Genomic DNA, 24,106 nt, shown 5'->3' on the forward strand with positions numbered 1-24,106 from the left:
AGTGATTAAATAAAACATTGGTTAACAAGAAATCTACGAGTTTCATTGAAAATATTGCCAATTACCAACAGTTAGCATAAAAATCTATAAGTTAATCTAACAGTTAGCATATTCAAGCGTGATATTATGATATATACACAGACTATTTAGCTCAAAATATACTTTCCACGACGCTGCAAAAATTTAAGAAAACTGGCATTAGACCATAGATAATGAGGCAAAAACACTGAAAGGCTTATACTGGGCATATTTTATGTACAATAATTATTACTGTTGTTTCCATTCATATACAACTGAATTTCTAAATGAATATAGTAAATTAAAATATATAAGCGAATAAAATATATAAACAATTAAAATTACTATTATAGATTTTGTAATTTAAATTTTTTTGTTTAGTATTTGTATCATTCTTCGTGTATGTCATGTTTGCCTATAATGGTAGGGGAGCCCAAGAGGGGATTTCGGGATTTACTAAAGCGCGGCAGATTAATATATAGGGGGATACCTTATACCCGGTTAAGTACCTCCACAAAATATGAGGCCCATATATAAGGCCGCCCGTGAAGGAGACAGGATCAGATTAGTAAAAAAAAATTGACCATCAGAAATTCCCGAGCGCGTCAGATTAAGGTAGGGTGAGTTAATTACATCCTAAAAAGTGTATATTCCACTAATCTGACAATTTGAGAGTGACGGAAAAAAAGGGGAGGGCAACAAAGTTGTAAAAAAAAACGTCATCTCGACATTCTCGAGCGTAGCTAATTTTTTTTTTATTTTGAAGGAAATAATTCAAGAATAATGAAAAATATATAATCTGACGATTTCCGCAAGCCGAAATAACAAAAATTCGTCGATAAAGTTAAATGCGTGCAGCTGCGTGATGCCTACATTTCCTTAAACCGATCGGAATCTACTAAACGGCGTTCTAAATATTTCCCTCAAAATTACATTTCCTGTGAATTTGAACCGATTCGGACCGATAGATTTTGAGAAATTTTGAAAAATCTTAAAAAAATAACAAATATTTTTTTTTTAAAGTGGTTTCTTTATCGATCAACTTCAAAAATTGAGCTTGAAAAACCACGTCGATTGCCACCAAGCTTGTCAAAAGCGGTTGATTCGTTCGAGAGATATCGTGAACGAAAGAAACCCGAAAAAGTGTTTGTTCGGGATTACTACAAAATTTGTGGTTCGATCAATTAAAATTGCAAAATTACTTATGAGGATAATAAAACTGCGTCGAATGCCGCCAACCGCGTGAAAATTGCTTGATCCATTCAAAAGTTATTGCGGTTTGAAAATTCCAAAAATAGTGTTCTATGAAACTTCTATCAGACTTTCGATCTGGGAGAGCTCAAATGCATAGAAATGTTATTTATTTGAACTCAGCGAGCTCAAAATATTAATTTTAAGCGCCCAGGAATGGAATTAGCGGGAAGTTGCAGGGATGGCCCTTTAGGTGAACCGTTTTTCTAAATTTTTTTTGTCAGATCAGCCGAATCCCTCTAGATAATCGTCAGATTATGAGACAGTACGTTTAGAACATAAAGATGAACCACATATATCTTAATGTGACGCGAGTACTCAAGAGTATTTCAAAATTGCGTTTTTTTTTTTGCAAATTATGAAAATGGCCGTGGGTTTGCGTCCCATCGAAATCGTCAGATTAGTGAATGAGAGCTTTTTTTTGGTGCACTTAACACTCCCTTAGAAAATCTGACGCGCTCGATAATTTTTTTTTTTTTTTCATTTTCAACCCTTAAATACAACCACCCGCATCATGCAAACGATCAGATTAACATACGTACATTATTAAAAATACGTAGGGCATTGATGCTATCAATATCTGACGCGCTCGAGGATGTCAATGCAACAGTTTTTTTTTACATATTTAACAATCTATAGCCGCTTCCCCCACCGATGAAAATGTATATATCATTTAACATTTTTTTCTTCTTATTATCCAAGCTTTGCATCGCAATAGGTCTCTACGACGCTCGAGTAAATCCCCATTTAGCATCGTGGGCTCCCCTACCATAAGTGCTTGTCACTTCAAAAATTGTATATTGTGGTTGTACCAATGTATTACGTGTGTGACGAGCGTTGGTAAGCTTTTATCAATATAAAACTATATTTCAATGTATTAAGAGAAATGTATTAAGTGTTAATTAGTATTTATATGGGGGGGGGGGGGGGGGGGGGGTGTGTGATGATCTTTTTAGACTGATTTTGGAATCGTTGTCAAGTCATAACTTGTTAGAAAATACATGTGCTTTATTCAGGCATTATTAAAGAGGTTGAATGTTATCATTATTATGTAGTATTTTTAAAAGGTTTTCTGGTAATTTTATATTCTTCTCTTCCGTTCTACGCCCTTGATTTCAGAACTGGCAGTAAATGTAAAATTAGAAGCATTTAATGTATTTCTTTTTTGACGTTCATAAGTGTACATTGTGTTACCTAGATTAATAAATGATTCTTGATTTTGAATAATGATAAGTTTTTTGCAAGAATATGGTACAATATAAACTTCTCATAATATGCCGCATATTATATTATATTAATTATCATATTATATAACTTTTAATTGTATATGTTTTATAATACTGTTAATTAGTATTGGACATGTAAATAAATATAAAAACTCACCCAATATTGTAAGAAACACAGAATAGACATCCGCACCATAAGGATTTCCAGCTTTACACTGGTAGAGAGCACCATCACTCGTTTCAGTCTGTATCAACTCTAATATGCTTGTCATACCATCCTCGGATTTCATTTCAGATATTTTCAACCTAAGAAGTGGGAAGATTAAGCAAAGTTAATAAGTAAGCAAAATAAATCAACAGCAGTATCTTCCAATACCAACATCCTGACGTTTTTGTATATGTTAAAGTAAAATTGTAAAAATCGTTAGATTGTAATCTATCGGTTATCGGTTATCGGTATTCGGTAGATTGTACTACACTAACTTAGTTATCATTCAAACTTCTTTGGTCAATTACAGATTAATTTTACTTCCCAACAATTTCATATAACTACCGAATAATAATACGTTAAATTGCAAGCAGTATGTTGAGTTGACAATCTTTCGACAGTTTACAATCTCGCGAGATAGATTACAATCTAACGGTTTTTACAATTTTACGGTGACATATACAAGTTCGATGTACTCAAGTCCAGCGCAGATGTTGGATACTTGGAATCACGCGGAACAAAAACGTTATTGATTGCATTACTATTGGAAGTGACAGAGTAAGGGATCTGAGTAATAAATTAAGTAACTAACTTAACTTGACGACTCATTGGTCTAGTGGTTAGTACCCCTGACTGCGAATCCATGGGTCCCGGGTTCGATCCCCGGCTGAGACGAACATCCATGTGATGAGCATTTGGTGTTGTGCTTAGGACTTGGGTGTTTAAATATGTATTTATCTGTCTATCTATCTATAGTATGTATGTATATCCGTTGCCTAGTATCCATAAAACAAGCTTCACCAGCTTAGCATGGGACTCGGTCAACTGGTGTGAATTGTCTTTAAAAAAAAAACTGACGTATTTCCTTAGATTTAACAAAACTAAAAACAATTGATGACACAAATCGAAACTACGACCAGTGAATAAACCAACTGCGTGACTACTATGGGCCTAATACTTATCAGAATATTTAATTGAAATACTTTTGTCTCTTTCTGACAAATCATTTTTGTAATGTAATGAAAAGAGATATCTGGTTGTAATAGTGTGTATATTTTTGAAGAGTTTAATTCTAGAACTTTTTTTATCGTAACACTTACCGTTGTGTCAGCGGGTTAATAGGTTTTCCATTTCTTGTCCACAGCATTCTTATCGGGTCATCGCCCTTTGCTATACACTCTATGGTCACTTGTTGGCCTAATTTTGCTGTTAAGTTTCTGGATGTTACGTCAAATGTTACCGGTTCTGTGAACAAATAAATTCAATAAATTACATTGTATTTTCAAAGTCAAAATATCATTTATTCATATAGGTAACACAATGTTCACTTATAAACGTCAAAAAGAAGTTAAATTAATTGTAAATTTACATTTACTACCAATTCGCAAGTCAAGGGCGTAGAGCGGGCATGAAGAACTGCCCTGCGATTCTGTAACTCACTTCACGAACTCACACAGCGGTTTTCGCATCGGCGGTCGCTCTCAAATCAGTCGTGAAGCAGTCATTTTATGATTTGGCATTATGAAAAGGTGGGAGCTTGTACTTTATTGTTTATCAGAATGCCAAATCATAAAATGACTGCTTCACGACTGATTTGAGAGCGACCGCCGATGCGAAAACCGCTGTGTGAGTTACAGAATCGCAGGGCTGGCTTTCCGCCACTCTTTTTAATCGCCAAGTTGAGTCATAGAAATTGTTTGAACTGGAGCAAATCAATCCCAAGGATAAGGATCATTTAAATATTCGTCAAATTTATGAAAAGCTTTATTGATTAATTTACGTTTAACAACAACAAGGGCTTTGAATTTATTGTGTGATGATTCTCAAATTTCGCTTGGGAGTTAGTTGTAATACAATTTTCAATTAACTATACTTACTATTGACTGAAATCCATACAGTTTTGCTAAGCGCCTCCCCCACACCGTTTTCAACATGACACGTGTATAGACCCGCATCAGATAATGACACAGAGTCAAAAATGAGAGAGCCATTCGAAAGACTTAGAACTCCTCCGCCAGCTACTTCCAGTACTGGTCTCCAGGCTTCAGATACCACTGTGGATAAAAAACTGATGAAACATTTGTGATTTAAAGAATATTATTGGAAGTTTTTCTCGCAAGTTTTGTTTTTTTTTATTACATATATAATAATAAAAAATTATTATCAATACTTTTATTACTTTATACATAAATAAATAATTCATATTATTTAAACCTTTGTTTTTCTGTTAAGATTTATTCACAGTTCGTTGAAATCCAAATTAAATATCATATTAATCGACTTAGTATAGTTTTGCTGCCTTTTTATTTGCCACGTGAACTGGAAAATCTCAGGTTTTTTTTATATAGAACATCTGATGCTAAGTGATACCACCCATGGACATTCAATAACAGAGGGCTCGCTAGTGCGTTGCCGGCCTTTTACTAATTGGTACGCTCTATTCTTGACGGACCCTAAGTCGAATTGGTTCGACAAGCGTCCCAAGGCGGCGACAACAAATATCCTACCTGACATGCAAACACCCGCCCGCGACACTAATGTGACCGAATAGAAGAGGTAAGCAGTATCAGCCGGGGAGGATATTTGAGTCTCGGTAAGAAATAAATATAGTTTAAAAAAACTATAAAACACGCTTTTAAAGCACATAAAACTAAAAAGTGAAAAATAATTTCTAATTTAGGCTGAAAATGGTAATGAACAAAAAATACTGGTTTAATAATAATATTGTGAAAAAGTTTTTTGAAACTATATTTATTTTCCACTTTTTAGTCCTAGCAGCAATACGTGTTGTCTCAATTTAATCGTATTGCATTGTGGACTTAAAAAAAATTTCATTGTTTTGTCGTGATAAACCTATGAAATTATTATATTGTCGCTGATTCTTTATATGTGTACAAAGTTTGAATTAAATCTGTCCGTTTAAAGTGGGTCAAAATCGAGTCCGAAGGAATCGGTTACATACATACATACATACAGGTGAAGCTAATATAAAGCGTGTAAAAAATAAGACCGTGTAGATGTTAGAATTGAGCAAACATTGGTAAAGTCCACAGTGAGCGAGGAAAGTAAATATACAATTCGCTGTATAATTTAAGACGAAATCTAGAATAATAGTAATTGTTTTTAAACAAAACACTGTAATGGCATACCTAATATTAGGTTTGCAAGTCGTTGCATATATTACGTCTTAAGTTATGTAGACTTATGTATGTACACATTATGCTGATAATATTATAGTATTAAATTTACCATCTTTCTTCAACCAATGTGTCTGAGGTTGCGGGTAGCCATTTGCCTTGCACGACACGTGCCCGTTCCGACCGAGCAGTAGCGACGTATTCTGCGGTTCCTCGCTCCATTTCGGTGCAACTGTATATGACAATTAATATATTTATGTTGTTATTATTAATTACTTAAGATTTTACAAACATACAAACGTTGTGTAAAAAAAAACATGGCGATTAAAAACAGTGGCGGAGAGTTTATTGCCAGTTCTTCTCTTCCGTTCTAGGCCCTTGATTTGAGAACTGGCACTAAATGTAAAATTAGAAGCTTTAATATGTATTTCTTTACTGACAAGTCATAAGTGTACAATGTGTTACCCATATGATTAAATGATTTTTGATTTGATTTGAATAGTTTCCAAGTAAAAATAAAAACTAATGTGAAAGCGGCTTAGTGTGAAGTACCTAGGCTGTCAATAAAATTAATGTTAGTCTAGCCGCATCAGCGTGCAACAATTTTCCCTAAAGTGTCTGAGCACCAATGGACTTTCCGTCTATGTGGGCATTAACACTCGTTCGTATGGCTAATATTGTGATAAAACTGGCATGTCAGGCACAGAAGACCAATACTTACAGCTCTCTTAGAAAAAAATCTGAAGTCTTAAAAAGGTTCTAGTTTATTCACTCTTTCGTGACAACTACGTTGATTTTAATCATGAATACAACAAATAAATAATAAAATTTTATTAATAACAAAATTAGTACGAGAGACACAAACGATATCAATGTAAAACAATTTAAATATCCCTGAGGTCTATAGAGTTCCTATAAAACGTGTAATGCTTGCGTAAAAAGACAATAAATTATATTTTAAAAGCCAGCGACCGTTCAAATTGACGAAAATTTTAATTGATTACTATTCGGGGTTAATGAACTGTAAAGTGCCATTTGAAATTTGTAAAGGTTCAAAATATCCACCAATTATCCGAAAATCTTTTCATTATATTGGTATTCTATTTTTAAAATAACTTGTATATTTGTGTATTAACTTGGAATTTTAAATGACAGAAAGAGTCGTTTCCCGCGTTTTATGAGCCGAATGGTTTCACAGATTAAAAACCGCGATCATTTTTATTCTGATTTGCTTTTTAGATTAAACGTTTTAAAGCTCGGCACTTTAAGTTTTGTATTTTGTTAATATTTGATATTTTTAACACGCAGAAGTACTTGTTTTTTCCTGAACATAAAAGGTCCTTGCTTAGTCCAATTAATTTATCAATGTAAATGATCGTAAAAAAATCAAATACTCAAAATCCGTTACAATTAAGTAAAATTTAAATTAAGTTGTTGATTTCCCAAAATGTAAAGTATTATTTTTTATTTATTACTATAGTGCAGATTTTTATAAATATTGAAATGTGTTTATGCTACAAAAGGTACTAATATACTTTAAATTATTTCGATTTAATATTAATTTACTTTTATCTAATATATAAAATTCTCGTGTCGCGGTGTTTGTGGTTAAACTCCTCGGAAACGGCTCGACAGATTCTCATGAAATTTTGTGTGCATATTCAGTAAGTCTGAGAATCGGACAACATCTATTTTTCATCCCCCTAAATTGTAAGGGTAGTCCACCCCTAATTTTTTTTTTATTTTTGAAAAATCTTATTTTTATTTTTTTATGATACAAAATGCCAAAATACATACAACCTCTAATTTTAATCCCTCTACGATCAACCCCTATTTTTATTATAAATGATATACATGGCAAAGCGACGTTTGCCAGGTCAGCTAGTACTTTTATATAAAGTATTGCCCAAAGATTACCGCGTCAATTGCTATGGCTTTCATTTTAAAAAGTAAACCAATTCCCTTTAATGCATATCTTATAATATAAGATATGCATTAAGGCAATGGTTTAACAATTATCCTGTAGCTAAGCGTGTGACAATATGGGCTCAATTAATGATTGCTAGCGTGTCTGGCATAGAAGGCTGAATAGTGATCACCTTTCAAGAGAAATTCAAGGATTTCTCAAGGAAATCAAAGGCTGAGAACGTACTGATTCCTGCCTTGTGATGCCTGATGCCGTTGGTGCATAGGTGAGGTTCGAACCGATAGGATGACAGTCGCACGCTTGAGCCACTAGACCAACATTGCTATACATACCTTTTATATATAAATTAACAGTACGGTCGACTTTAGCTACATGATTGGCAGCAACACATGTGTAGGTCCCACAGTGATCCAGTGACACATTCTTGATTATCAATACGCTGAACACTTCTAAACTCCTTTCAGCAATCTGTATGATGAATTTATTAATAAAAAACACAAATCGCCTCAAGGTACCGTGTGTGGGTAGCCGCACACGGCAAGGAGACTCTTAGGGGGTCTTTTGTCACCTCCGATTATCTTTATTTGGCCAGCTGAAGTGAAATCTGACGAGAAATAGGGCGCCCCAAGCTTTCTCTCTGGCTTGCCTGAATTGGACGTCTAGAGCTATACGCACGGAGTTGGAAGTGTTTAGTGACGTAATGGCGGAGAAACCCATAATATATAATTCAATATATAAAATTCTCGTGTCGCGGTGTTTGTGGTTAAACTCTCCGAAACGGCTCGAACGATTCTCACCAAACTTTGTGCGCATATTGGGTATGTCTGAGAATCGGACAACATCTATTTTTCATCCCCCTAAATGTTAAGGGTATCCCCACCCATAATTTTTTTTTAAATTTTAGATAAAAAATTTATTCTTAATTTTTTTATGATACAACATTAAAAAATACATACAACCCCTAATTTTCACCCCTCTACGATCAACCCCTATTTTTTTATTATAAGTGATATACATGGAAAAACGACGTTTCCCAGGTCAGCTAGTATAATATATAACCCCATTTTAGACATCAATATTGAATGGTATTGGTATGCTTAACTTGTGGGCCTTCTGGCGACATAACATCAGGTGACCCGACTGCCCGTGAGTCCCCCGTTATATAAATAAATAAAAAAACACTTACCTTTAAATGTGGTGGTATCTTCTTCCCGTCCTTCAACCAAGAGTAATAAACCGGCGAATCACCACTCTTCAAATTACAGTGAATTTGGACAATTTGTCCTTCTTGTAAATCGGGTGCCAGCATTATCTCCTCAAGTTGAGGTGCTTCTACGACTTGCAAATCAAAGGAGCGTTTAGCCATTTCTCCAGAAGGACTTCTCACAATACAGGCATAGGTCGCACCGTTCTCGGATTTGGAGACCTTACTTAAATTTAAGACACCATCATTGTTGACTGAGACGTCACGTTTTCTTAACTTTGGTTTGCGACCGTAGATCTCAATAGAAAGTTCGGTTTTGTTAGCATTGCGTTTGTAACGGTTCGTTGGTTCGGGCGTTATTTCCTTACCTCTGTATTCCCATGTGATTTCCCTAAAATTTGTGAAAATTATACATATTTATTTTACATCTAATACGTAAAAATCTCGTGTCACAATGATTCCATTCTCCTCTGAAACGGCTCGACCGATTCTTATGGAGTTTTTTATGCATATAGGTACAGTAAGTCTGAGAATCGGAAAACATCCATTTTTCATCCCCCTAAATGTTAAGGGTGGACCCACCCCTAAATATTTATTTTCATTTTTTACAAAACTTTTTGTTTTTATTTTTATATGATACAGAATACAAAAATACACACAAAACTTAGTTGTCACCCATCGTCAATCAACCCCTATTTTTTATTATAGTAGATAGTTATTTTTATTGAACTAAAAAATTTTTTCTTAGAAATTTTATACATGGCAAAACGACGTTTGTCGATTAGGCTAGTATTATATATAATTAAACAAGAATAGAATGCGATAAATGCTCAGATAATTTTGTGCATTTTAATTGATTCTATCAGCTATAGAATTCTTTATAAGTGAAAAAAACTAAAAGTGTTCTCTTTCTGTCTAATACATATATGTATATTGTTGATGAAAAGTGATAGATCGATAGTGATAGATGGTGAGTGCTTTTATTAGATACTGATTATTTTATGAATTTATATGTTCTCATTTTATCTTAGTAAAAGATAAGTTTAAGATATTTTAAACCCTATTAGTTTAAGACCGAGTTTTTAGGGGCAGCTCCAAACCACAACACTAAACTAAGATTTTCTATCATTACTACCACGGCCTCATTAATACTTGTAGTAACCACAACTTGGGTTTGGTACTTTTTGGGCTCAAGGAGAACTAAATCCTTATCAGTTATCAGCCAAGGTAAAATTACTTATTGGTAAATTAAAATAAAATATTTATGAAAACCTAACTGACTGGCACGGTACGACTGCACATACTTTATAACGTTAGTTTAAATGTTATCAAGCTCAAGTTCACATGACCTCCACTAAATCTGTCAGCCAAATTAGAGAAGTATAAAAGATATACCTGATAGGATATCCATAGAATGGGCATTTTAAGGTTACACTTTGTCCACTTTGAGCCTTAATCGGGGGCAGACTGCGAATGTACGGAGGTCCTAAAATATGGAAGAAACTTTTATCCTAGTAAGTAATATTCCTTATAATAGAATATACTACTAAAATTACCAAAAAATCTATAACAAAATATTCAGTTAGCTCTTTTTTAGGAAAATACAACTGCCTTTATAAAGCGTTGCTTAGTTATAATCTATCTCTTTGTGCTCGATTGAAAGACTATACCTCGTTGATTTTGTATTTTCAGTCCCTTGTTTTTTGAGTAGGTACCTCCAATATCGCAAGACGCTATAGTCGTTTCGGGTAATATAGTAATACCTTCGAAGCATAACCTATTCTAAAGTCCGTCTAACGTCGACTCCGCATGCAGTTATGGCTAGCTGCGTGTTATAACATGACAGGAAATTGAGGGTAGTCACAAAAATTTATCTACCCACAAATAGTAAAAATGACCAAATTTTAGGCCTTTTTCAGAAATTGGCCAAAACTGATTGAATTGAATTAGAGTAATATTTGTGACGCCAACACAAGCGACGCCGTACACTTTTATTTTATGCACATCGGAACGCAAGTCAATAAGTATCACCTGTCAATAAGTAGTGTGTACTTAATGTAGAGTATATCGGAAAAATTAAATATTATAGTACCGAGGTATATTATACAGAAATATTAGCTTTCATATAAGGGTCCCCGCACATGGGCCACCGGCCACAACCACAAAACGCCGCCACTGGCATATTTCCTGTAATTTTCATACATTTTATATGGACTCGCCGCACACGGTGGCGCCGGTGGCGGCCACACGCTACAAATCGTCGAAGCTTGCTTCTTGTGGCTCGCACCGGCCACTAAACGCCGACACAAAAAGCCACCACACGCCACTCGCGCGATTCCGTGCCCCTCTCTCCCTTGCCTCAGTTAACCTGAAGTTGACGGTAACGCACGCACGTAGTCTGTGGTTCATATAGGTAGTTTAACGGACGTGATGTCGCCAGTCACATCCTGCCAAGCCACAGCCAAAGCCAAAGCCAAAGCCAAGCCATGCCATGTCGACCAACCCTCCAACCAACCGCCATGCCTGCCAACCGCAAATGCGGTTAGCAGTCTAGTCTTTCCGCAAGTGCGATGCTTTTCCGCATGTTGGTGTCGTGGTGCTTTAATCCAGCATATAATAGAGCATGTAGTTCCCAAAACGTACCTATACTTAAACGAAAATGTTTGAAAAACTTTTTAGGATGGTTTAAAAGATTATCGAAATGTTCGTTGCATTTGTGTACATTCGTTAAAATTGGATGTATCCAATAAGTACGGTTTCGTCTTCTACGACGACGTCTTTTTATCAACAGTAGCGCAATTAAACCTTCTTCGTAAGAGTCCATTATGATACTGAAGGCAAGGGTTAAAAAAAGTAGCAGCCACCGACCGCAGGTGTCGACCACCGGCCACAAGTGGCTGTCGCGCGCTTCAGCTACCTTTGTAGCCGCTTCTAGCTTCTCGTGGCGGCGTTTGTGGCTGTGGCGTGTGGGCCGTGTGCGGCGACAGTAACTGATATTAACTCGGGTATTAAATACCTCGTTATCAATATAACCAGATATAATAAATCCACAAACAACAGTCAAGTAGAAAAATAAGTCTAGTTTTACAGCAAGATTCACAAGAGACATATTTTCTTTGTTTTTCTATCATTAGCGCTTTAATTAATTGGAAGTCTTTGATTTAGCAAATGGAGTCGAGATACCTTGAAACAGAGAACGAATTGATTGGAAGATTGTAAAGTTTTTAATAGACGACGTATATGTCCAAATCCTATGTATTTGCGATATACATTCCCATATCCTTTATTTTACAAAAACCAACAAAAAATTGTACTGTTTATTTCGATTAAATAAAAATAGTGTGAAAGTGAGTAATTTTTTTTTAGATTTTGACACATAGAAATAAGTAAATTAATTAAATATTTTTTTAATTAATTTAATAACTTCATTAATTCAATAAGTGTGATAATCATACCATAAACATTGACCCTGTCTTCGTGGCTGATGTTGCTGTCACCATGATGAGCTACACAGGCATATCTTCCTCCATCATCAACCCTTATATGTGATATGTTCAGTTGTGTTATCACTCCACCGTCTGGTGCTAATGTCTGACCGATGACGTATCTAATAATATTATAAAATACTTCATTTTATATGAATAATGATAGTAGGACTATTATTAGATTCCAATACCAAAGAGGCCTAATTTGTAGTCGCCTCTTTTCATTGACTAGGCGATTCATATTTAATTTTAACGACATTGATATTCGTAAGTATTAAAATATTTAACAAAAAAACCGGTTGACTGTAAAGTCGGTTTGATGATAGTTGAACGTGACAAAGTCATAAGAAAATATTGATGGATTGGCTGCATTTTTCAAAAGAAAATTTTAATTTTATTTGTTTGATAGATATTTTGTATGGATATAGAGGAGGTAAATGGAAATCTCAATTGCATTGATCAAGTTAAATTTATTTGTACGCATACATACAATTATGTCAATTTTAGACATAATTGTAACGGAGGTCGATTGTGCCTCTTTGTCGCTCGTTCCGCGCTCTCGCTTGCACTTCAAGCCTTAAATGAAACGCCTCAGAGCGAGGTAACGCCGCATGAGTCATGTTTTTTCGTGCGTGCAGCCGGCTCCATGGAATTATAAGACGTTGTCCCGTCAATAATAATTTGAGGTTTATAGTTAAATAAAATAAACATTTAAGATACCATTAGAAGCCAACTAAAAAAACATCAAATCGATCTTACAACTTAAAACTAACCTTGAATCCGTATTCGAGGATATAACAATACCGTCCCTTTCCCATACAAATCTTCCTGGATGAGTGCCACTTACAACACATTGCAAATTTACCTATAACAATTTAGGAATATGTATCGTTCTTTTGTTTAGTTTAGTTTAGTTTAGTTTAGTTTAAAAGGACAACACCTCAGGAACAAATTAAAGTTCTATTCATAAGCAATAAATTTATAATAGTTTTTATCAATAAATTGACTTTGGAAATGATTTTCCATAGAAAATATAAGCTTAATGTCTTAATTAATAGCGAAATTTAATAATTCTTACATCAACACCCGGCATGACAGTTGTTTCGCTAAAATGTTGTGACATCATCGCTAAGCTTCTTCTAAATCTGAAGACATTAAATGACCCTGGAACAAATAGTTTAGTTATATACGTATAATAGAACATCTTTTGACAGTATTAACAAAATCGAAGATAATCTATGGACATGCGATACTCTATGGTATATCGTTGTCAACGTAAAATTGTAAAAACCCTTAGATTGTAATCTATCTCGCGAGATTGTAAACTGTCGAAAAATTGTGAACTCAACGTATTGCTTACAATTTAACGTATTATTATTCGGTAGATTATAATCTATCGAAGTGAAATCGTGAAATTGTGAAACGGTACGCACCTCGCGCGCTGATTGGTCGGCTTTATAGTAGACCGTTAGAAACAAGGGTATCGGTCAAATAAAATGCACTTCAAAAATTAGTATTTATTACTTAGTAGGTAATCAATAATTCTGACATCACATGATGAAAAAAAAATATATCAAAATAAAAAAATCAGAAACGTAACAATATTTTCTCTTCAAACACAAATTAAAATTGAAAAATTAATGAAATTTTCTTTTAGAAAAAAACGATCACAAAATAAAATCAAAATTTAAAAAAAAAACAAATCGAAAACATAATATGAAATGTTTTTGAAAACATAACAAAATTGTCTATTATATAAAAAATAAGAAAGTAAATTGCACCAATAAAAATGTTCAACGACAGTTTATAATCTCGCGAGAAAGATTACAATCTAACGGTATTTACAATTTTACGTTAACATCGTCATTACGGTTTGGCGGGAGCGGGAATGAGACTTCCAGGGTGACGGGGGCCGGGAGGAGGAATGGTGTATTTTACGAATTAATATGAACGATTTTAGTTTTGCGTTTGTTTGTGTTGATATCGTTTTTATATTCTTCCTTCCTTTAATATAATCATATAATCAAAGACTCGTTATTTTATATTGTCTATGTGGCGCCACGAAACACTTACAACTGGCGAGAGGTATCAACTGAGCGTCGTTCCACAACTGAGCGTTTTTAAAGACAGATTAATTTTCCGCACCACTATGAGGAACCAGCTGCCCACTGAAGTATTTCTGAACCAATTTAACTTACGGTCCTTTAGGAAAAGAGCGTACCAATTCTTAAAAGCTCTCTGGCATTGAGAGTGTCCATGGGCGCCGATATCACGAAACATCAGGTGCCTCCTGCCCGTTTGCCCCCTGTTCTATATAAAAAAAGAATTATTAAAAAACTTTTTTTAATAAATATTTTATTTATACAATTATTTGAATATCTTCTACTCATGTTTGACTATTTCTTCTGTGTATGCTTTCCCCGCTAAATTTTCCCTTAGAAAATTAGCTCGCTAACTGTACGGTTCCTGGGTCATCGGCTTTAAATAATACAGGATTTTAGTTTTACTCTATGTTAACCACTAGCGTACAACAATCGAATATAAGCGAAATAATGAAATGTTAATTGCTATGTAATGAAACAATGTTGAAGAGAGTGCCTACGTCTGGCTATACTCTCGGGGCGTAACACGATTTAGGAAATCGCCACGCTTATAAAACTAAGAAAGCCTGAGTGAGCAAAATGTACAGCCTTGGCTCGTACACTAATAATTTAAAATTTTAACAGAATAAATACTATTTTTATCTTTCTGTTAGTTTATGCTTAACATTTATTCAATGACAGATATTATTCTATGATATCATTTTATTCAAAGGTATAGAAAAAGTAAAAAACTCACCGTCCGTACTATCCGGTGGCAGATTTCTCTCGTACTTCGCTGGAAAACTTATTGATCTGCAACAAACCCGCGAGCGTCAATTATTTTTAATGAAAACGTAATCGACACTCGCTTTGTGTATTTATTTTAAGCTTTATATTTAAAAACATTTACTTAAATTAGACTATAAAGCGTAAAACAGCTTTTTAAGGCACTTTCTTCCGCGCACCACATTTTGGGAAGCAGCTGCCAATAGAGCATTTCTGAACCAATATAACTTTGGGCCCTTCAAGAAAAGAGCGTTCTATTTCTCTAAAGACCGGGAACCACCCGTAAACCTTTAGGCGTTGTAAGTCTCCATAGCCTGGTATTTTTCTAAGAGTTTTTTTTTTAATTTAACGATTTTATGGACTGTTATTTTGTATGATCAATGCTCTTGGTGTGATGACTGGTACCTTAAAGCTACCCTTTGTTTTTAAAGCTTTTAGTACATTTAAAACCGTTATTATTATTTTTAAGTTTTTAATTTTGTTACATAAATCTGATTTTTTTAATTTCTTCAGTGTCTCATTATTACAAGTTTTATCTGAAACTACAAAATAACTCCTAAAGTTACTTAGATTTTAAATTTGTTAAAGCAGGATTAATAACACTATTCTATTACTCAAGCTCCTTCATATTTTGATACCAATATTGGGGAATTGATAAAAAAATTGTTGGCGGAAATATTACATTTTCATTTTATGTTCATAGAGACCTCTATATTGCTAATCGAGCCCTTTCATTTGGTACCTATATCGAGGAAGAAGTGATGAAATATGTAATCCGCCATTTTGTTGCGGCGGCCATCTTGGATTTACAATAATGGCTGATTTACACAGGGTAAGTAGACAAGTCAGTCGCGGCGCCGACATTGGCGCTGCACTGCGCTTAACTGTTTACATGAAGTAACTAGTAGTGGTGCGTTTCTCACGATGAGCACACGTGTGTGAAGTCAGTGGGAAAAATGAATTCGCGAAACAACTGAAACGACGATTTAATTATTTGTTGAAAAATTTATTTATTTATTTACAATAGCATTTTTTATAAAGCCGTCCAGTTCTTGAAACCACTTGACTTTTGGGACATATACGTTCCCACTAGCGCCAGATCTGGTGGATTTTTGTATCTTGTCGAGCTCTAAATAATATGTACTATGTAGCCCTTATGGCTTTAATTTTATTTTTTACTTCAGTAGAAGTGAGCCCTTCGATTTGCATTTGTTGAGCCATATTTTGCAACGCTGTTGACCGCATTTCGTTTTCGCCATATAATTGCACCAATTTTAAGGTTTCGTCTTCGCTAAGCTTCATTTTTATCGCCAGCGAAAACAACGTGGTCACTCTACAACGCAGCGGCAGTGACTAACCACGCACTGACTTGTCTGTTTACACGGGGTTTATTTGGCTGGCGCGGGGGTGCGCGAGTCGCGGGGGGCGCCAACTGACTTTAAAATATTCGTGTCCGAATATTCAAGTCAGCGCTGACTTCAATCCGCTGTACTGACTTCAAATCAGTTCACACAGGGTTTTTTTCGGGTCAGCACTGACATGCCTCGAATTTGTAGTCAGTTACTGACCCTGTGTAAATCAGCTCTTACACTGATTTTATTAAGTTACTTTGTCATCAGAACTAAAGGTGTGTACCAAATTTCAGATCAAGTTTTCAACAGGAGATTTGACTCAAAGAGGTCAAATCGAACTAATTAAAAATATGTCTGACGTGGTTGCTTGTAGATTTGCTTAAAAACAAGTTTTAACCATTATTGGACGAATCATTTTGCTGTTATTTATTTTAAATCGACTTAAAAAAGAACAAAAGTCAATGTAATCAATTAAAACGTTTGAGGAGGTGTGTGTTCTGTTTACTACACAACAATAGACCCATATTTTTTATTAATTAATGATTAATTTCGTTATATATGGGAGCGTTCAAGTATTACGTAACGCAATTTTTGGAGATTATTGACCCCCCCGCCATGTAACTCGCCGTAACGTTTTTCAGTAGCAAGTACTGTACCCAAGTATAGTTAAAAGTTTCGTGACCACCTAGTGACTCTTTAGTTACTATTATGTGGTGTAAGTCGAAAAAAATATTAATAATAACGCGTAATTTAATCCCCGCCACGCATCGTAACGTTTTGCAAAAGGAAAAAAATATGTTACGTAATACTTGAACGCTCCCTATCAACCTAATCCTAGGTAATACACAACAAGTATTATCAATTCTTAGTAATAAAATAATTTATTGCTAAATAGAGACTAGTAGAATTTATCCGTAATTGAAAACATCAACATTATTGTAATATATTCAGGAAAAAGGCTGGAAAGTTATACGACATAATTTTCCAAGATCAGGAAAAATCCACTGGATATATAAAAAACATATTATATACAAAATGAAACATCAATAGATCCAATAATTTCGAGAGTCTATCAAATATTCAATGAAGCATGTGTTTATCTCGAGTTGATTGAAGTTAAAGGCGCCTTTGAAGTTGAATGGAGAGAAACTTATAAATATAAATGTAAGAATTTATTAGGTGCTCTCTGAATTCGTATTCGCCTCGACAAATAATTTACCCGTGAATTTGTATAATCTTTTTTTGTACGAACAGAAGTCAAACTGAATATTAATTTAAATATATAAAACAAAGTCGTGTTAGTTACACCACTTATAACTCAAGATCGGCTGGACCGATGTTAGTTTTCTATTTTTTTAGTAGATTCTTTTCCGCTCCAAATAGCAGAATAAGTAATTTAATATCTGATAAGTTATCAAATAAAAATAAATAAATTAATTAATTTTACGAATGCAAACAGCATGTGGTGCCATCTGTTGACAAAATTACGCATATAAAAAACCTACCACTGTGTTCTTGCGCCGTCAAAACAAAAAATGTTGTATATCAGAAAGTGCTTTAACGTGCAGTATCGCAATATTGGCGCTAGAGAGAATGTGTAAAACTGCTATGTTTTCGCAATGGCAAGCAATAAAACATTTCTTTGCAAAAAAAGTATTAATGTTATATTATATTACCTTTGAAATCCTAAATTAAGTTTAACTACAGTTAACAAGATATTATTAGACTGTTAGGCGAAACGTAGTTCGCCGGGTTAGCTAGTTTAATATAATTATAACAGCGAACCTGGATTCGTGAAACATCTACAGAACTCCAGCATCACCGATGGTCCCGAAACGCGTACTTCAGACACTCCAAAATAGCACTGCCAGCAGTTCATCCGCTAGTAAGAAAGCATTTCTAAACCTCAACAGAACTAATATCAAAATAATGATATTGACAATTACGAGCCAGTGCCTCCTTAATAAACATCTCTTTGTCCTATTTGCGACAGACAGTCCCTTGTACAGAGGCTGTTTCAGCGCAGGGGAATCAGACACCCACGTAGTCTTGGAATGCGTGGCTGTGGCTTCCCAATGAACAGAAATCCTCGGAGCTCGTCGCTCCAGAAGCCTGCGGAGTGGCCAGGAGATTTCTGTGCTTCTAGGAGCTTGGCTGGTTTAGTTAGCCAGGCCGTTACTTACAACGGACCTTATGTCTCATACAAATATAATGAACAACAGGACTGTTTTTTAGTTAATAGTTTCCGGGTGTTTTAAAACTAACAAGTTTCAAGACCAACATCCTGAACTTTACCTTAAATAGATTTATTTTTACTAAATTTGATGAAAATCAAATCTTTACATAAACATTATCGAAAGCAACAAAGCCTGAACCTTTTCTTGAGAATGTTTCTTTCTCTTTACTAAAATACAACGATGCGGCAACGTAGTTATAATTTTACCTTATTATCGTATACGAAGACCAAATTAGTTTTGTCATAAGGCTTGAAGTAGCACATGCTAAGGGTGGAGTCAGGGTTGTCAATAGATTAATAATTTATTTTATTTATTTACACATTGTTGCATTAATATAAAAAAATAACATAATTACATGTAAAGGAAAGGCTACTGGCGGCCTTATCGCTTTCGAGCGATCTGGCCGCCAGCGATTTCTTCAAGGCAACGACTGTGAGAAAAGAAAAAAAAAATTTAAATTACATAAGGTAGGCAAGAAGTGCAAAAATATATGTATTTGTAGTTCTTAAGAAAAAGAAACTAAGCAGGAACAAAAAACCAACTAAACTAATAAAGGATACATGAAAAAAAACAAAGTGCGCATGAATCATCATAATTTAATTTAAGATCAGTCTCACGTCAGTTAGTAGGTATTATTAAAGTAATGTCTGTATGTTAATAATAATAAAGCGTAATATTTTTTAGTACTTTATATGTACTTTCAATATACTATACCAAATATATATTACATATGTTTAAGTAGATTGTAAGATAATAGTAGGTTAACAGGTATAATTTGTCTCTTGCAAAGTTCTGCTGTAAAGTTCAATTTGCTAATACTAGTTCATAATACCTCAATTTGTTAGTACAAAGTTTATCTCATAAATTTATTGGATCAACAAGTTCAAAACCGAAAACTCTACATTGTTTTGTCAACCCTACCTCGAACACCTCATCCGATTTTATGGGACCCTTCTAGATAAATGTACTGATTTCAGTGTTTGTTCTCTGTATACGTGAATTTTCCCCATTTTCGGCCAATTTAATTATTTTTAAATACTATAGCTAAACGCGTTCAAATGAGTACCCCAAAAGAAAGTGCAACAGATTCAAATATGTATGTAAAAAACTTATTAAAACAAATCTTTAATTCATAATAAAAGATTCAAAAATGTGTTTATTCCTTATTAAAATAAATGTCTAAATCATAAATAAAAGATTCAAAAAGGTGTCTAAAAACTCATTAAATAAATTAATTAATTTAGAACTTTAAGTTCCTGAACTTAAAGTTCAAACATGGGCCCAATAAATCAAAACATTTATCAAAAATAATAAATGATGCTAACAGTAAAATCAGTGATAACTTATATTAAAATATATATCAGTAAAATATATTTTAAAAGCTATAGAATATTTACGAAAAAATAGTATCTGTTGACGCAATTCACACAATATGTCTAAAAGCGGATCTCAGAAAGGGCACGTGACCCTGAAGCCGGGTATAACTGTAAAACAATTTTTTACCCGTTGGTGTGATAAAGGAATAACATAGTTGAAAACGTCTTATGTTTTAAAGAAACAAATTTGAATACAGCAAATAGTAGGGGTACGATAGTTGCCTAAGAGTTTATGGCTACAATAAACAATCCTCATACACTCATGCAGAAGATAAATGTACTGTTCCACCTGTTTCACGTATACTAAAGGTATTATTACCCTGGTATCATATTCCAGCTACTTCAACTAAGTTTTTACAATCAAACTACCCATTAAACATTTTAAATTTAGAATTTTAAATACAATTTATATACAGTAAATCTTAAATTCTCAAAACATTCTAAAGTTTCATCGTAACACTAATTTGCAAACATAATTATCGGTTCCAATACTTGAAAAGGGTGTCATTTATTTAATTTTACTTAAAGTTATTGTGGTAATTTTTAGAGTATGTTAAGATAGCTCTGCCATGGACCAACCTCGATTATGAGGGTGTCAAATTATTCGTATTGACAGTGATTAGGTAATGATGACTATAATTCAAACTATGTAAACAATAATTGATTTGCCTTTGGAAGCACAACTAACAATGATGGACTCAACATCGACTTCCAAACAACAGCCTAATATGATCTTCATATCTCGCCTATTAATAAATTAATTATCGTTTAATAAATTTAATATCTTGATATCACAAGACCAATCAATAGATATAATATGTTAGTTTCAGAACGAAAATAGAAAAAAGATATGGCGGAATGCACGAAATCAACGGCTGCACTAATATTGCTCTTAGAGGTCTGGCGTCACCTATCATTTATTATACTCAAGATAAATCTTATCAGTTAAAACTACTGGATATGTATAGCCCTTATCAAAATCTCTATAAAACTACCGATAAGCATATTGTACCACTGACGTCATTTGGCAGTGTTCTTGGCACGGCTGCCAACTAGTGTAGATTCGATTCCGTTCGAGTGTAATTTATTGAATCAATGCTGTAGCCTATTTATTGCTTGTTACGTGGCCTGCGGAAAATCGGCCAAATATGGCGATTTTCTGGCGAACGGTTCACCTAATGTTTAGCGATCATATAACGTGGCATAAAAAGCTGAAAAAATTCAATTAAACAAAACTAGAAAAAAAATCGGTTGTCTGTAAAGTCGGTTTACTGACGATAGTTGAACGTGACAACGTCATAAGAAAATACTAATGGAACGGTTGCATTTTTCAAAAGAAAATTTAAATTTTATTTTTTTGATAGGTATTTTGTATGGATATAGAGAAGGAGGTAAATGGAAATCACAATTGAATTGATCAAGTTACATTTATTTGTACGCATAATTACAATTATGTCAATTTAAAATGGAACGCCTCGGAGCGAGGTAACGCCGCATAAGTTATGTTTTTTCGTGCGTGCAGCCGGCTCCATCGAATTATAAGACGTTGTCTCGTCAAAAATAAGTGGGGAAGGGAACAGAACCATTCCCATTCACCTTAATTGTAATAGTACAGTTTCAATAAATTAGATCGTGTTAGAATTTCAGAATAAACTAGCCCATAAAGAATAGTGGTTTCTGAAACATGCTATTGTATGGAATAGACAACGAAACCTAGTCCTCATTTTCCATAATAAGGAGGAACTTTAACACAATATTGAATAGTTAGATCGTGTTTGATTATACCAAATTATATCTTGAAATTCCTGGATTTTATTTTCAGAAAAAAACTTGCCCATAAAGATTAGTGGTTCGTGAAATATATCTGCTACTATATGGGACACAATGAAACCTTTCCTACAAAACCTCATTACTACCTTCGTCAATATATTGTCACCGCGTCTTCAAATTGCTACAAAGTAAGCAAAACTTTACGCTAAGTTGCTGAAATTAAACAAAGAACTTCGCAACAAAGTTAGATACATTTTACTCACTTGAATGGACGTTTGCGTAGGATGTTAATTATGCTGTCTCTCGAGAGAGTTAGTTAAAGTAATTTTATTACCGTTTATCCAATTTAAATAATAAAGAGTAAAGAAAAGAGTAACCTTCAAAATCCCTTCTTTTATCTTTTTTCCGTCTGTGGACTGATCAAGATTGTCGGTGTCTAACTATAAGAATTACTTGTCATTGGGTAAAATAGTATTTGTTACCAGATAAATCACATTTATTTAACTACAGCACAATACCAGAATCAATATTTTAACTACCTTAAGTTAATCTTCAAAATAAAACCTCCTTGCAGAATTCACGAATTTCACACTCTGTCTTACCAAGCGTGATGATTACACCATTTTCTGGTGGTTTGAGGTTTTTTGAAGTTACACTTCTTTAGCCGCGTTATGAAAAATTTATGTGAGTGAAATTTTACGATGCGCGCGGACCGTGACACAAAATTATCAGCATGAAGTTGCCCACGGAAGATGCTACGGCATTGGACATAATTTAAAAACAACATTCGAATAATAATAGAATTTATGTTACACTTAATGTAAGAGAATAATAATAAACATTTTTTTATTTAATTTTTTAAATGTAAACTGAACTTTATTGACTATAATGACTCCTTTTCCAGTCTTTGATTATTTAATTGTATAATTAATTGCATGCAATCAAAAACTATTTTTAATAATGCCAAAGAAGTATAACTTCTTACGCGCGTACATAAGTACACGCACCCTTTTTTTTAAATTGGAAGTATTCACGGCTTCCCCAATTCTTGACTTAGTTCGAGGGCTCCACTTAGATGATATAGGGTGCTTCCATAACTCGTACCTGACCGGAGCATACAATCCGAGTAATGCTAGTAGTATAGACTGTCTTACATTGGAATAACTCCCTTCACAACACACACCACACACAAAAGGACTGATACAGGTTTATCAAACATAATTTTAAGAATAATACGAAATCGCCATGAATTTCAGCCCTGGGATTCTGTAACTCACTTTTCGAACTCACACAGCGGTTTTCGCATCTGGCGGTCGCTCTCAAATCAGTCGTGAAGCAGTCATTTTATGATGAAAAGGTGGGAGCTTGTAGTTTATTGTTTATCAGAATGCCATTACTGAATAAATAATAAATAGAATGATATAATCTTTTTGACATCACTTATTTCATGTAAGATCGATTCTATACATTCACAATATTACTTATATACTGATAAGTTTAAAGTTTCTTTCAAAGTAAAACAGTTTTAATTTGTTAAATTTTGAAAAGGGTCCTAATCTACACCGAATTTAACAAGATATAAGAGAACTGCTTTATTACCTTTCCCTCGTTATAATTATTTAAGCTTAATTACATGAGGTTAACCTTTTGGGTGCTTAATTTATTTCACGAAATTGTAGGCGTTATTTTATTACTTAATGCGATTAAGGAACATTTTATATCCATTTGAATAACGTTATTAAATAGTTTTATTGTGAATTTATGATTTATTTTTAAGTAATCTTACTGCTACACATATTATAAACGAAAACACTTAGTCAATGTACAAAGCCAAAACAAATTAGTACCAATTCTTAAAAGCCCAGCAACGCACTCGCGAGCCATCTGGCATTGAAAGTAACCATGGGCGGCAGTATCACTTAACATAAGGTGAGCCTCCTGCCCCTTCTATAAAAAAATACTTTTAGCAATCATTAACCTGGGTTTTTAACGCTTCCTTAACTTTAGTATAAGTTTTTTTTAAATCTTTTATAATAGCTAGTTTTTTA

The 24,106-nt window shown here is 34.0% G+C and overlaps 1 protein-coding gene across 1 annotated transcript in view; it reads right to left on the reverse strand.

Annotated features, from left to right (window-relative positions):
- LOC125059068 (Down syndrome cell adhesion molecule-like protein Dscam2) overlaps window positions 1-24,106 on the reverse strand; it is a 75,785-nt gene that overhangs the window by 46,146 nt on the left and 5,533 nt on the right. The window contains exons 3-13 of the mRNA XM_047663267.1: window positions 15,295-15,350; window positions 13,535-13,620; window positions 13,230-13,321; window positions 12,427-12,578; window positions 10,367-10,457; window positions 8,954-9,362; window positions 8,100-8,235; window positions 5,953-6,072; window positions 4,581-4,757; window positions 3,804-3,948; window positions 2,653-2,801 (exon numbers count right to left, since the gene is read on the reverse strand). Coding sequence (XP_047519223.1) covers window positions 2,653-2,801; window positions 3,804-3,948; window positions 4,581-4,757; window positions 5,953-6,072; window positions 8,100-8,235; window positions 8,954-9,362; window positions 10,367-10,457; window positions 12,427-12,578; window positions 13,230-13,321; window positions 13,535-13,620; window positions 15,295-15,350 — 1,613 coding nt within the window. The remainder of the gene's footprint in view (window positions 1-2,652; window positions 2,802-3,803; window positions 3,949-4,580; window positions 4,758-5,952; window positions 6,073-8,099; window positions 8,236-8,953; window positions 9,363-10,366; window positions 10,458-12,426; window positions 12,579-13,229; window positions 13,322-13,534; window positions 13,621-15,294; window positions 15,351-24,106) is intronic.

This window comes from Pieris napi, chromosome 19 (assembly GCF_905475465.1).
Source record: "Pieris napi chromosome 19, ilPieNapi1.2, whole genome shotgun sequence".
Lineage (NCBI taxonomy): Eukaryota > Metazoa > Arthropoda > Insecta > Lepidoptera > Pieridae > Pieris > Pieris napi.